This window comes from Leopardus geoffroyi, chromosome C1, assembly GCF_018350155.1.
Source record: "Leopardus geoffroyi isolate Oge1 chromosome C1, O.geoffroyi_Oge1_pat1.0, whole genome shotgun sequence".
Classification (NCBI taxonomy): Eukaryota; Metazoa; Chordata; class Mammalia; order Carnivora; family Felidae; genus Leopardus; species Leopardus geoffroyi.
The window spans coordinates 185,647,166-185,662,114 of record NC_059328.1 but is presented as its reverse complement, the minus strand read 5'-3'; the positions used below and the strand labels follow the sequence as shown (position 1 = coordinate 185,662,114).

General features: G+C 38.0%; 1 protein-coding gene across 3 annotated transcripts in view; it reads left to right on the top strand.

Moving 5' to 3' along the window:
- The window catches only part of SATB2 (SATB homeobox 2), a 195,840-nt gene that overhangs the window by 116,751 nt on the left and 64,140 nt on the right, over window positions 1-14,949 (top strand). For all 3 annotated transcript variants that reach the window (XM_045480639.1, XM_045480638.1, XM_045480641.1), the window contains one exon: window positions 597-1,069. In XM_045480639.1, coding sequence (XP_045336595.1) covers window positions 597-1,069 — 473 coding nt within the window. The remainder of the gene's footprint in view (window positions 1-596; window positions 1,070-14,949) is intronic.

Sequence of the window (14,949 nt, the reverse complement as noted above, 5' to 3'; positions counted from 1 at the left end):
GAACAATCATTAACATATCCAATTTTTACAGAAATATTCCTATACCAAAGATAGCAAGTGAGTAGATAAAAGGATATACTTCATGGCACATATTTTCTATGAATGTTCCCATAGTTGTATATACTTATTGTGTGAGATTTTTATTAGGAGGTAGCAGTTAATTTGGCAGGAGATGTTGTCCTTGTCATTTCCTGATAACCATGAACTACACCATTAACCACAAACTACAGAAGATGAGAACAGCTGGTGTTTTTATAACAGAGGGTGATGAGGGAGATGAGAGAGCTTGGGAATACAAGAGGATTTAGAATTGATCATGCTTAGTGGTTTCTGTCTTAGTTATTCAATAAAATGCCTACTTTTAGGAACTGAAGAAAAATGAAGTAGTAAATATTATTGCTTTCATATCACCTATGAAAAAATTATAACATTTTTCAAGGAAGGAAAACCCACTTTTACTCTTGGGCTTCCAGCTTCGTATGAAAAAGTTTATGTCATTAATATACCAAAAATATGATAATTTTGTACTGCATATATTAGCAATAAATTGCACCAATGAAAATAATGATGGATTTTCATTTTTTATCTCTTAACAGTGGAAAGAGTGGAACGAGAAAACCTTTCAGACTATTGTGTTCTGGGCCAGCGTCCAATGCATTTACCAAATATGAACCAGCTGGCATCCTTGGGGAAAACCAACGAACAGTCTCCTCATAGCCAAATCCACCACAGTACTCCAATCCGAAACCAAGTGCCCGCATTACAGCCCATCATGAGCCCTGGTCTTCTTTCTCCCCAGCTCAGTCCACAACTTGTTAGGCAACAAATAGCCATGGCCCATCTGATAAACCAACAGATTGCCGTTAGCCGGCTCCTGGCTCACCAGCATCCTCAAGCCATCAACCAGCAGTTCCTGAACCATCCACCCATTCCCAGAGCAGTTAAGCCAGAGCCAACCAACTCTTCTGTAGAAGTCTCTCCAGATATCTACCAGCAAGTCAGAGATGAGCTGAAGAGGGCCAGTGTGTCCCAAGCTGTCTTTGCAAGAGTGGCATTCAACCGCACACAGGTATGCTTAGCATTGCACATGATAGTTGGTGGTTGAAATGATACTAAGGACAGAATTGTGACATCTTCTTTATCTCTTCAAAAAAACTTTATCGATCCCAGAGCACACATAATTAACTAGTAACCCTTAGCTCAGGAAATACTTGATACGTGCATAGCCATAATTAATTAATTTAAGTAAATAATGAATATCTGTGAACCCATCACCCAACTCAGGACCCAAAACGTTACCAATGCTTTGGGCCTATGTGCTCCTTTCTTTCCTCATCTTCTCATCTGCTTTTCCCCGGGTATAACCCTGATTTGAATTTTGTGGTTAACATTCACTTGTTTTTTAAAAACTAGTTCTAAAACTACTTCCGTACGCACAATCTATTTACTTTGTTTTTGAACTGTACAAAAAGAATATCATTGTATGTCATAATTTCTATAATTTTTTAAGTTTTTCAAAATATACAAGTTAGAGTTGAGATATTGATAAAGTGGGGGTGGGGGGAGATACCTGGGTGACTCAGTTAAGCATCTGACTCTTGATTTCAACTCACTTCGTAATCTAGTTGTTCATGAGGTTGAGCCCCGTGTCAGGCTCTGTGCTGACAGTGTGGAGCCTGCTTGGGATTCTCTCTCTCCCTCTCTCTCTCTGCCCCTCCCCTGCTTGCTCATGTTCTCTCTCTCTCTCAAAATAAATAAACATTAAAAAAAAAAAAAAGATATTGTTAAGGTGGTAATGAATAATTTACTCATATTTTTCAATATTGTGAGGTAATTACATGCCAATATAATACCAAGTAATAAAAAGATAAACAGTTTATTTATGTAGATCCTTCTATTGAGGACCTCGCCTCAGAGTTTCTGATTCTATAGTCTGGGGTAGGACCTAGAAATTTGCATTTGTAGCAAGGTCCCAGGTGATTCTGATGCTGCTGGTCTGGTAGCCGTATTTTGAGAACCATTAATTTGGTCCTTACATGAGTAACAAGAAAGTAAAATTGCCAATCTCAAGGAAGTAATGACCTAGTAGTAAAAAAACCAAAACATATTCAGATAACAAAAGTAAAATGTGAAGTAAGGTGAGTGGTGTAGGAGAATAATGATTGTTGTAGTGGGTATCTATGGGGAGCTGGGGGTAAGGAATACTTATAGTAGGATGAATATAGTGAGTCTTGAAGAGGACAGTAGGTTTAAATTTGATCACCCTACTAAATGCAAGGCAGGAAGCTAAGCTCAGTGCAGATGCAAAGATGAAAAAGATCATAGGCAAGCACCATATGTAAATACCTGACTTGAATATTAAGTTTCTGGGGAGTTAGACCTTGAAGGATAAATAGAATTTAACAGGCAAAGATGGAGAAGAAGGGTACTTTAGGTTAAAGGAATTAACAAGAAAAGTGCTGAGTCAGGCATGTGTGGGAATAGTTGGTAGTTGATAGCAAAGCTAGATAATAAAACTTAAACGGGGAAATAGATCAAAAAAGGTCTCAGGGCCATGCTAGGAACTTTGAACCTTATTTAATAGGCACTAGAAGCCATTGAAGGTCTTATGTAGGAATATGCTATAATCCAATAATCAGAATTGGACCTTAGGAAGATCTTTTTCTCTCTCATGATAGCGAGAAGGTAGGAATATCATTTAGAAGGCAGCCATAAATATCCAGCTGAAATGTGTAGAAGTTCTGAACTGGGCTGGTGGTGGTGGGATAGAGAGTACAAAATCAAGAAGAATTGTGGAAGTAAAATTGACAGAAAGTGCAACCACCTGAATGGATAAAGAGGGATGGACAATAAAGATAATGCCAAGGTTAGAGCCTTGTGGCTGAGAAGAAATCTGTAATTATTTAGAGAGTCAAAAAGAACATTGAAAGAGATAGTTGGAATAAGTTTAGTGATTATTTTGGATCAGGCTATTTTGACTCCGAAGTGCTGGCAGATCTATCTATCTTTCTTTCTTTCTTTCTTTCTTTCTTTCTTTCTTTCTTTCTTTCTTTCTTCCTTCCTTCCTTCCTTCCTTCCTTCCTTCCTTCCTTCCTTCCTTCCTTCCTTCCTTCCAAAATGTTGATTTATCTATTTTGAGAGAGTAGGGGAGGGGCAGAGAGAGAAGGAGAGAGAAAATCCTAAGCAGGCGCTGCCCTGTCAGTATGGAGCCTGATGCAGGGCTCAAACTCACGAACTATGAGATCATGACCTGAACCGAAATCAAGAGTCGGACGCTGAACTGACTGAGCCACCCAGGCACCCTGTACTGGCAGATTTGTTCAAATGAAGGTATTCAGAAGTCATTCAAAATATGAGTTTGGTGCTAAAAAGAGTTTTCAGGGTTAGAGAAAGATTAGAAATTTACTGACAGAGCCTGAGATTTAGAGAGTCGAGGGAAGGAAGAGGAGAACCCATCACCACTACTCCCACCAGGAAAAGAGGTAAAAGAAATGCCAGTAGAGATGGGAGCAGGTGGAGATGGAAGAATAGGGAGGTAGTAGTGAGAGTATACAGAACATGAATAAAGAGTTTGCGGAAGGAGACTTGTCCTTGTGAGCAAAACTAAGACGTCTGGGCATGAGAAGCTTGAAACCATGCCATGAAATTTGGCAATTGGTTGGGAGATACCTTTGGCAAACCTAGAGTGTAATTTCATTAGAGTTGAGAAGGCAGGAGCCAGAATTTAGGAGTTGAGGAGTGACTAACTGTTGAGGATACAGAAGCAGGGGCTGCAAATTACTCTTTCCAAAATTTGGTATTGAAAAGGAGGTCAGAAGTGTGTTGACAGCTTGAATGTGATAGGGAGTCGATCTGAGATAGAAGGAATTGTGAAGTAGTTTGGGATCTCAGCTGAAGTTAACAGGCATGAACTAGTGATGGAACCAAGCACTGTGGTTTGGTAACAGTCTTCAGGAATGCTGGAACCAGAGGAGTGGGAGCAGGGAAGAAGCACAGTGGGATGGTTTGAGGTTTGGTGCTGAAAGATTAGGTGTGGCAGGAGACCAAGAGGGTGAGATCTCCTGTCCCCTTGACTTCCCTAATTTACGCTTTCTATTATTGACAGACTCCGTTTACAGCATTTGAAAATGAGTTTGGAGGTCCACGGAGGTCTGCACATGTTCCAGATAGCACTCTATGATTTCTTTTTTGACTCAAACTACTAAAGCAGCGTTTGTGTGTCCACAGTTATCTGAACTAGGGCTATGAAGAATTCTGGTGCTTTTGAGCCAGTGTGTTACATGTTATTGCTAAATACAAAGTGGAAGGATGCATCTTTTAGTCTTTATTTTGTGTTTACATGTGTAGTTGTGTATGTGTGTGTGTGTGTGTGTGTGTGCATGTGTATGTGTGTGTGTTCTTTCATGTATCGTTCATGTGCATGAATAGGCATTTCATAGCTAGCCAACATTTTATTGGTTATATATACAGTTCCTTTGGCTAAGGATAAAATTGAAAGCATGGTTGTATTACTCTGGATTTTAGAATCAAATACAGTATATATTTTATCCAAATAGCATGAAGCCTGAGAGAAGACTCACAGAGAGGCTAGACAAAAGACAGACCTTGTTGGTGTGAGAGAATGCTCTGCCAAGGCCCTAGACTCCTGGAGGTCTGTCTTCTCCTCCACAATCCTTTTTGTCTATTTTTATGGATTAATGATTTTTCTTTGGCATTGCCATCGTTCAAGTGCCAAGTTATAAAAGGTCTAATTGAAGCATGGAACACATTTTATTATTTTCCTCCTGCCATTAAATTTGTAAGATGGCTACACCCAGAAAGGAACATTCACTTTCAATCAACATGAGCTTGAGTTCATGGGCCAGCCTTGAGGATATCAAATGGAAAATGCATAGGAATGTATGAGTATTTCCTTTTAAAATTCTGCTTTTAATTTGGGAAAGCTTTTCATCCCTCTGGGATCATAACCTGTTGTGTATAAAGCCCAACCTAATCAAGGTAGATGGTATTGACAGAATGACATAGTTTGAACTTAAGCTGGAGGTCAGCAGGCAGATTGTTTTTGCTGTATATACTGTAGTTGCTAACAGCAAGGTTGGACAGCTGGGTTTCACCAGCAGCATCATTAAATGGAAAACATGGTGTACTGTGCCCCATGAAACCAACCATGGATTTTCCAAATGTTAGGCTTTTTTGAGTGGAATCAGACGTTTATGGGTGATATCATGATTTGCCGGCTATAATAAACAAAAATTAACTTTATAGATAACAACGTAAATGAAGTATTAATTTTTGGATAGAAAGGAATCTCACCATTTTTTTCCTCAAAGCAAACAGGATCAGAACCATTTATTTTAGATGAATACCTAAGGCCAATATCAATCTTGTGTCCATTTGCTTTAGTGAGATGTAATATACCTTCAGTACACTGAGTATTTCCTAGAAATAGTTCATGATCTCTATTATTCATTTATTATCAAATTCAATAAAAAGTACTTTGGTTTGTCATCCTATAGTTTGTATTTCTGGATTTGTGCTCAGTGATTGGACCCTGAACAACTAGTAATTAGAGACAGTGTATATGTGTGTGTATAGAACAAATCACATGTATAACATTCATAAATGAAGCTAAAGCTGGAAAAAAAAAAAAAACAACCACATCAGCCTAGTTTTTCATGTTTAAAACTTCCAGAGGAACAACTGAAATTCATAATAAATAGCATTTGAAAATGCCAGTTCTCCAGGGAGAACTCTGTATATCTGATCTATTGTATATCTATATCTATTGTATATCTGATTACTCTGTATAGCTGATCTATTGCCACTATATCATTTGGTGATATAAAATAACACAATCGAGGGAATAGAGGTATATTTCCAAGAACTTGCTTTTTTAAAAAAAATTTTAATGTTTTTATTTATCTTTGAGAGAGAGAGAAAGACAGAGCACAAGTGGGGGAGGAGCAGAGAAAGAAGGAGACACAGAATCTGAAGTAGGCTCCAGGCTCTGAGCTGTCAGCACAGAGCCTGACACGGGGCTCAAACTCATGAAACGCAAGATCATGATCTGAGCTGAAGTCAGATGCTTAACTGACTGAGGCACCCAGGCACCCCTCAAGAGTTTGCATTTAATACATTTTTATTTTAATCAGTGTGTCTTGAGATCATGAAATGCCAGGGTATCATATCATCAGCATGGGCACGAGACTAATGTAGTTCTAGATGCAGGGTATAGCAGAGCATCACATCCTGTCTGTGCCTTCAGGATGATAGAAGCCTGTTTTTGTCATTATGACCTTGCAGAAAATATATTCTGAGAAATGTCACTTTCTTCTTTACTAGTCTTTTGGAAGAAAAGGTTAACCCCACTTTTTGCGTCTCTGAAGACTTTTATGACAAATGAGAGATCAGATGTTTTCTGGCCTGGTCATTAATTTTCAGGAAATTCCTGTGATATATTTCTAAGTGTTTCTATTACCTATGGTCACAAAGTGAGGTGCTGTGGGTATTACACCAGAGTAAGCCGAGGCAGATAACATGCCTGCTCTGTGTTTGGTGTTCTATTTCTCCCCCACTTGTACTCCCCTATACTTTTACTTCTAGAAGCTAGTGACTGCTGGTCAGTTTTTCATTCAAAGGACTTTCCTCAGACTATTGGATTTTGCTTTACTCACACAGGCAGAGAGCTGGTAATACTTAACCAATGTCTGATAGGTGCAGGGGGGTAAAAGGCCAGCTCCCCTGCCTCCAGTAGTAGGGACAGCACTGAAGTGTGACTTTTACTCCAGAGCTCTCCGCAGATGAGGCTGAGACAGGGACTGCTTGGGTTTCTTCCCTTCCCTGTCCCACTTTTCCCACTGCCTCACCAGTTTCCCTTTGTACTTCCTTAATAAATCACTTGCACAGGAATCTTTATCTCAAGATGTGATTTTTATCCCAGATTATAGATCAGTGCCCCTGCTCGTCTAAATAGGCTTTTGGTTATATTATGGGGTAGTAGTTTGAATAAAACTTATCTTCAATTTTATGCCTTACTACGTTCCAAATATAAAGTAAGATATCACTATGGGAATAGTATAGATGTTTTTACTGTACTACTTTCTCTTGAAAAGTATTAGCACCGGGGCGCCTGGGTGGCTCAGTCAGTTAAGCGTCCAACTTCAGCTCAGGTCACGATCTCACGGTCCGTGAGTTCGAGCCCCACGTCAGGCTCTGGGCTGATGGCTCAGAGCCTGGAGCCTGCTTCCGATTCTGTGTCTCCCTCTCTCTCTGCCCCTCCCCCGTTCATGCTCTGTCTCTCTCTGTCCCAAAAATAAATAAACGTTAAAAAAAAAAATTAAAAAAAAAAAGTATCAGCACTATTATTGTTTAAGGCCCTCTGAATTCAATGGACTGATATTGATATTGGGAAGATTTACTTATGGTTATCAAATACAGGAAAGAGAAAGAGAGGGAATGAAACAGAAATGGACACTGGATTTGAAGCCCTATGAGATCTTCTAAACTTGACTTAAATGAAAACCACCCTTACCAAGTCTAAATGGTGAATTATGTAATTCACGTGAGTTTCAGAGTAGTTTTGTTTCTTCGCTCTGCCCAGTGCTCTGTCAGTGATGCAAGTGGTGTTTTTAGGACTTATAATTTCAAGAAATAAGAGGACCCGAGCTCTATCTACTTTCTTTTTCTTTTTTTTTTCTTTTCCTTTTCTTTCTTCCTCCCTTCCTCCCTCCCTTTCTGTCCCTTTCTTTTCTTCTCCTTTTCTTTTCTTTCTGTCCGTCCTTCCTTCCTTCCTTCCTTCCTTCCTTCCTTCCTTCCTTCCTTCTTTTGTCCCTTGCTCCCTCCCTTTTCTCTTTTCTTTTCTTCTGCAGTTCATTTTCCCTTGCTAATATCCTAAATTTATGTTAGTGTTGGCATACTTTCACTTCCTAGGCTTATGGACATTAAATAAGTCGCTTATTTACTGTGTTTACTCACATCTGTGCTTTTTTGACAGTTTGATTATGAATCCTAACCTTAAGTGTTCTTTTGTCCCTTGTCACTTTATGGACTTGAAAATATTAATCAGAGGCTTGTGACAGTGTGAAAAGGTTTATGACAGTATTTTAAAAGACGATATTACGAAGGAATGGTTGTGGGATGCCCACTGACCTATAATAAGGATGGCTTCATAAAATATGTACAATGAATCTTCCTGAATAGATAAACTATTCTCTAATTTATTTAAAAATCCAATGACCTACATATTCATATGTTCAGAAATCCTTCATTTACTAACATTGTTTCTCCTCCGAGACCTTCCATCTGAGCAAATCTGTTAAATGAAGTAGAGGAAGCTTTGATCCAAACTAGGCTAAATCCATTGGAATGGCTGCCCTGCCACATGTGAATGGGAGCATTAGAATGCTAGAAAGGGAAAGTTAGTTGTGGTCCATGTTCCTTTCCTTTGCATCACTATCCCCTCTCCTTGGTGGTAGAGTTCAGGAAATACCCTTACATAAGGAATCAACAGTAAGAAGTTTCTACAATTTGGAAATGAGGCTTTTTCCACCTTCATTATTTATATAATAGAGTTCTTTTTCCTCTAGCACATTACATCATAACGCAGAAAGTTCAGGTCCATTTTCTGTTTCAGGTAGCTCTCCTGAGCCAATTCTTAGAAACATGTTTTCAGTAGATGCACAGATGTGTTTCACAAAATGTGCTATTCTGTACCAGTAGGACTCTAATTTGGTATCATGCTCCTTCTTCTGTTTGATGCAAAAGTCACTGAGTTACACAATTTGCAACCTTTTGTCAAAGGCTTTGCTTGAGAAAGTTGTTCATTGTGGGTCTTATCTGATAGAGAAGAGGATTTAAAAAATCCTTCAGGAAGTCATTTGGTGGACCTGTCCTTATTTGACTACTTTTTTTTTTTTTTTATGAGATTTTGCCAAGAATCTGCTGTTTACTCATCAAAGCCACATCATTTGAAGAAACTTAAGGCCAGGGTCATAAATACAGTTTTATAAAGTGACTCAGCAACTGGAGAATGTTTTCAACAGATTGGAAAATTAGATTGAACAACGTATCAGGAAACCTGGCAGTAAGGTCAACGGCTAGAAATGTACACGTGTGTGTGAAATGACATGGGTTTTGCTTTTATGCTTTATTGATACCATGTTTATAGTATATACACACCCGTGTTATTTGGGTTAAAAGTGTCTAAGGACTTGCTAAACGGTATACTTCGAAGTGGCACAGTTAGGAAGGGATATGTAGCAACAACATGAACATTTTAGTATCCAAAATATTTGGAAATCTGAACTTAAGTGTGTTACCAGTCCATTTGGGGAAGGAGAAAGTCTTACATTTGATTTATACATATTGTTAGCCAAAGATAGCCATGATTTAATTATACATACAGTTTATATTTGTAGAAAACTTGACTTCCAAGATATTCAGCATTATTTCTCGGCCAACCTCTGGTCTCAGTCATCATTATTTCTTACTATGCAATAGAGATACGGCACTCCACAAGTCATACGGGAGTGGAACACAATGCAAACCCAGGGGTCTTGACTCCATGGTCCAGTGAGCTGCTTATAAAATGACAAGGAAGCCTGTGAGAAAAAGGAAGTCCATCCACTGAAAGGTGGCCTGTATATATGAAATGCTGCAGATCAGGCATGAACATGTTATTGGGTTTTGAAGCAAATAATACACCCTCTTTTGATTTCAACATTAAATTAATAAAGTGGGAAAAGATGGCCCTGCTTGCTTCATAAAATAGGCAGTCTTTCATTTCAGAACCACTGGCTTGAATTCATAGATTTAAAGATTATAATAATATTAATATCTCTCAGTATAGCAGTGTCTCCAAGTTCTTAGATGTCTTAAGGATGGCCTCTTGCTAGTGGTCTCACTTTAGTTCCTCTTGCGCATATACAAACTATCATTAATTAGCACCTTTTAGGCAATTCCAGCTGAAAAGGAGCGAGGAGATACTGGCTTTGTGTTCTGGGTAAAGAGAAGGTTGACTCGGTAACCGTCAAACATATATAACCCCCTCCTCATTACTTTTTTTTGGTAAAGATTTCCTTTTAAATGTTTATTTATTTTGAGAGAGAGAGAGAAAGAATGCGTGTGTGGGGGAGGTGGGGAGAGAGAGAGAGAGAGAGAGAGAGAGAGAGAGAGAACCCCAAGCAGGCCCCACACCGTCAGTGCAGGGGAGGCTGATGCAGGGCTCAAACTCACAAACCAGGAGATCATGACCTGAGCCAAAATCAAGAGTCAGACATTTAACCAACAGAGTCACCCAGGTGCCCCAATAACTGTCTCCTCATTCCTATATCTACTTGAAATAGAAAATTTTGTGTAAAAGAATATATAAAGACCCCACCCCCCCTTTACAAAACTGGTACCAAAGAATCAGAGGAACCAAAGATGACAGAGCCCTATTCTGTCTTTTCCTATCCCTGACCAGTGTCCAAGTTCTTAAAAATTAGTTACTGAACTAATTATAAAAAATTCAGTTTTCTCCATTTTAACTAAAAAAGTCTTCCTTTGGGGGATGGTTTTACAAGCTTTTGTCACTTTTTTTTTTTTTTTCTGACAAGGGGTGATCAGCTCCTTTCACACAGATAAGGAGTCTCTTCCTTCAATAAGGACTTTCTTTTACCTCCTGTGAGTGTGTCTCAATATAGACCTATATTTTTAGTGTGAAGGTTTATTTTAGTATTTAACTAGTCTCCTCCAATCCTGGGTGATGTTTACAATTAAAGTAGAATTTTTATAGAAGAAATACAAGGAACACTAGCTTTAGATCCCATTATTTATATACTTTTCACCATTGCTTATTTAAAGTAATAAAAAAAATACACAAGGAGTGTTCCTTTCATGACCATTGATTGAAATGATGACCATTTGGCCTGGGGTTAAGTGCATGTTTGTTCAAATAAAACGAATTATGTTTAAAGGCCAGAAATGCTGTGAGAAAAATATAACTGAATCAATTTGAAGTCAGTTGGAGATTACAACGTTGTTTACATTCTGTCTACAAGTTTTGTACCTAAAATTATCAGTGTACATCACAGCATTTACTTTCAAACATCTTTGACTGCAGCACCCAGTGAGAAATACCTTTTACATCATGAGCTGGTACATACACTCACACACGTGCACATATGTGTGTATGTCCGTCTGGAGTTCCATCTCATTTCAACCTGTATTTTTGTCTATCTGTATATTCTAAAGCAAAACCTTCATGAAAGAAAAAAAAAAACAAACTTCGGGTAATAATACTTGTACCATGTATGAAACACCCTGGTAATTTCCAATCTACTGAATTGCATGTCATTATAAAAGAACTAGTTATGATCTACTGAAATCTATCATCTACTAATAGTTATGACCCATGTTTAAACAGTGATGCAAATTAATGCTTATTTTAAATGACTACAGAGTTACTTAGGGAAGAAAAGTTGTTTTACTTTTCTGAGGTATAAAAAGAGTATCTTGGTTTAGTGACATGCTGGATTACCATATGATCGTTCCAGTTTATATAATTAGTTAAATTTTTCTTTACATTTCCTCTATTCCAAATAATTTTAATTCTTCTTCTTCCTGAAATGTATCCTTTACATTTTCTGCCTTCTATGCAGGAAGACAGCAAAATATAAGTGGAGGGCCATGAAAATTTGAAGTTGCAAATTTAAAATAAGAATTGTATTGTGTATTAGTTCTGTATTTATTTGATATAGTTCTGTATATTCTGTATTCATTTAACAAATGTTTATTAAGCATTCAGAAACTATGGTAGACCTTATAATGGAGGCTAACATTTATTGAACACTTAACATGTATCAGTTATAAGCTCTAGGGAATCCTATGAGGGAAGTAAAATTATTTTATCAGTTTTACAGGTGAGGAAACTGTGCCATAGGAAGATGAATTAATCCTTGGCTAATTGAAGCCCTATTTTGAACCCAGAAATTTTGACATTAGAACTCACATTCGCGACCACTTTATTCTCAATTATTTCTGATCTCATAGAACAGAACATGAAAGATACAATTTCTCCTTCAAGGAGGTTGAAGGGGTTAAACAGGCTTTCAAACCAGTAATCCTGTTGTGGTATAATAAGTACTGCGATATGTTACATGTACTGTGTGAGAACACATGTTTTTGACCTTGGAGGTGATTGAAGTTAATGCAGAAATATTTCAGCAGGAAAAAAAAAATGATATTTTATAACTGTTTCAGGACAAAGTCAACTCATATGTTAACAGACTGCTTTACTTTTTATATCTGAATGCATTTGATACACTTGAGATATAAATATTCAATAAATGTATGTTTTTGGTTTGTTTTGTTTTGTTTTGGGAAAGTACTATTTTTGCCAATGTTTTGACAAAGTAGCCAAAGCTAGTAAATTTTGGGGGCAGTTTGCCAACAGTTGTTTCACACAATACACATAGAAACTAGAAATAACCAGGGCCCAGAACTTTGTGAATGCAATAGTCATGTGCCAGGTACTTGAGGTGTTAGTAGAAACCATGTATGTGCCCAGAGCTGAGAACACCACTGGTAAATGTTTCCAAAGGGAACCTGTTCAGTTCTCTATTTGATTTTGCTTTTTGGTACTCATGTGTTTAGAAAATTTTGGCTTGGATTGTGCATAACCCGCACCCCGCCCCTCCCCACCCCCCCCCATTCCAATACCTAAGAGTTTCTAAAGACAAAAATGGAAGGGATAAAAAGAAACAAAAAACAAAAAACTGTTCAGCTAATTGCATCTATCTTTGCATTGAATAGGTAGGTAAAAATAGTAAAGTTCCCAGAGATCTGTTTCTGGCTAAATTCCTTCACTGTATGTGCTCAGGAGTGGCTCCGACAAGGGGATTGCTGTTAGGAGAGCACAGGTGATTTTGGTTTCAAGAATGTTTTGTTGGACCCACTCTGTGTTGCATGTACTATATTCTGATGTGTCAGGTAGCACAGTATAGTTTTATTATGTCCCCTAGAAAGAAAGCTGTCTTTGAGGGAAGTGTTTTATTTAATGAATTGCAGATTGGGAGTAGATGAAATATTTGGTCTAAAGTGGAGTCTGCATGGCCAAGAATTTCAGTTTCCACTATCTTGGTGTTTACAATAGGTTGAATGAAAAGATCTTGAGTGTAATATGTGGTCCAACAGGGCCTGTTCCTGGCGTTTTAGCAAACACAGGACTCCTCCATCTCAGACCAGTTTTTAAAAATGCATTTGGTGCATTCTTAGAGCTTTATATCCCTCTATCTTCCCAACTAACCACTAAGCACAAATTATACAGATTCTTCTCCCAAGGAGTTTACTGTATGATGAAGAGAAGAGGTTTTCTAGTAGCACAATGTAAAAGATGATGAGTGTCATAAATGCCAGATAGAACGAGTGCCATCTCAGTTCAAAGGAGGGAGAAACTATTGCCAACTGCAGCGTATATGCATACACACATATGTACACAGTATTTTAGTGAATTACAGAATACATTTCTACAGCAACAACATTTGTCTGCAAATGTTACTTTTGTATATGCATTTATATTTGCAGAGTACATTAATTTCCTTTAGATGCTCAATTCTATCCACCCCCATCCTACAACCATGCTACATGCATGGGCTGCCTCTCCTAATAAAGAAATATTGTAATAAAGGGAGGTTTTATTAAACTAATGCAATAACGACATTTTCTTTGAGGATTTAACACATCATTTTTAATAATAAAAATCAAATTGTCATTGTTGTGCCCTGTATACCTTTTATTCAAATCAGCCTAAGTACTCTGGCTCCATGGCTGAGCAGTACTCTAGGGGGTGAAAGGAGGGTGAGTATTTTTAGCATTACACAAATGAATTTCAGCATACAGGTTCATAGTGGGGCTGTGGATTATGAATATGGAACCCAGGGAAACCTGTTTATATTCGTGAGCAGAGGGGGAAATGCCTCTCAGGAGTGTCTAGAAGGAAATGAGATTGGAGATGAGGGAAGAATCACTTCTGTTAGGTCCGCTTTCTGACTATAGGATGTCAGCACTTTCTACAGCCATGCAGCTGGCTCCCCAGCTTCTGTAACTGTGTGTTAGCCCCTGGGATAGAAAAGCTCACTTTGTATGATATGGCTGGGAATTTTGTATTACCTGGTCTTCACAAAAGAATACCAGTTTTTGGCTCTCGTGTCAGCTGGAACCAGACATTTCAGAATTGTGTGAAAAGTAAGGCTGACAAATGAGCATGCAAGCATGAAGAGGGAAGTCGTGAAGATTGAGACATGAAGAGTACGTTTGGAGGATTTTTGTTTGTTTTGTATTTAAAGGGAAGTATGTGATAGATCATACTCAGGGGTAGGATGAAGGGTTGGCCGATATGACTGACAAGATCCTTTCTACCTTTGACCCTCTATGATTTTAATCTGTAAAATGGGGGTATACATGTCTTTGGACCTTGCTGACTGGTTAGGACACCATTTGTTTAAAGCAATATATAAATATGAACTAAATATATTTTCAGACTCACCATTGCATAATACATATGTCTCAATTCATGTATCCTTAGAGTTGTAGCTTGATTTCTGAAGATCATCATTAAATAGCTTATATACTTTGTTCATACATCCAACAATACATAATTAAAATACATTATTAGGGGATGGGCTTTATTTTCTCTAAAATCTATCTTTGTTCAGATTGGAACTCAACACTTTGAAACTATTTGCTTAGATGATAAATGAGTATTTTTTGTTTGAGTTACTTCAAAGGTATATGTTACAATAAATATGTGAACAGTGCAAGTTACCCTTTATACCTCCCACTTCAACCGCCACAAACAGAAATGTAATTTACAGAAATGAAAACAGTCTCCAGCTAGCTTGAAGCTTTTTCCAAGGGGGAGCACTGGGGTTTGCTGGGCCAGTTTCCTCAGTACACACCTGGTATATATCA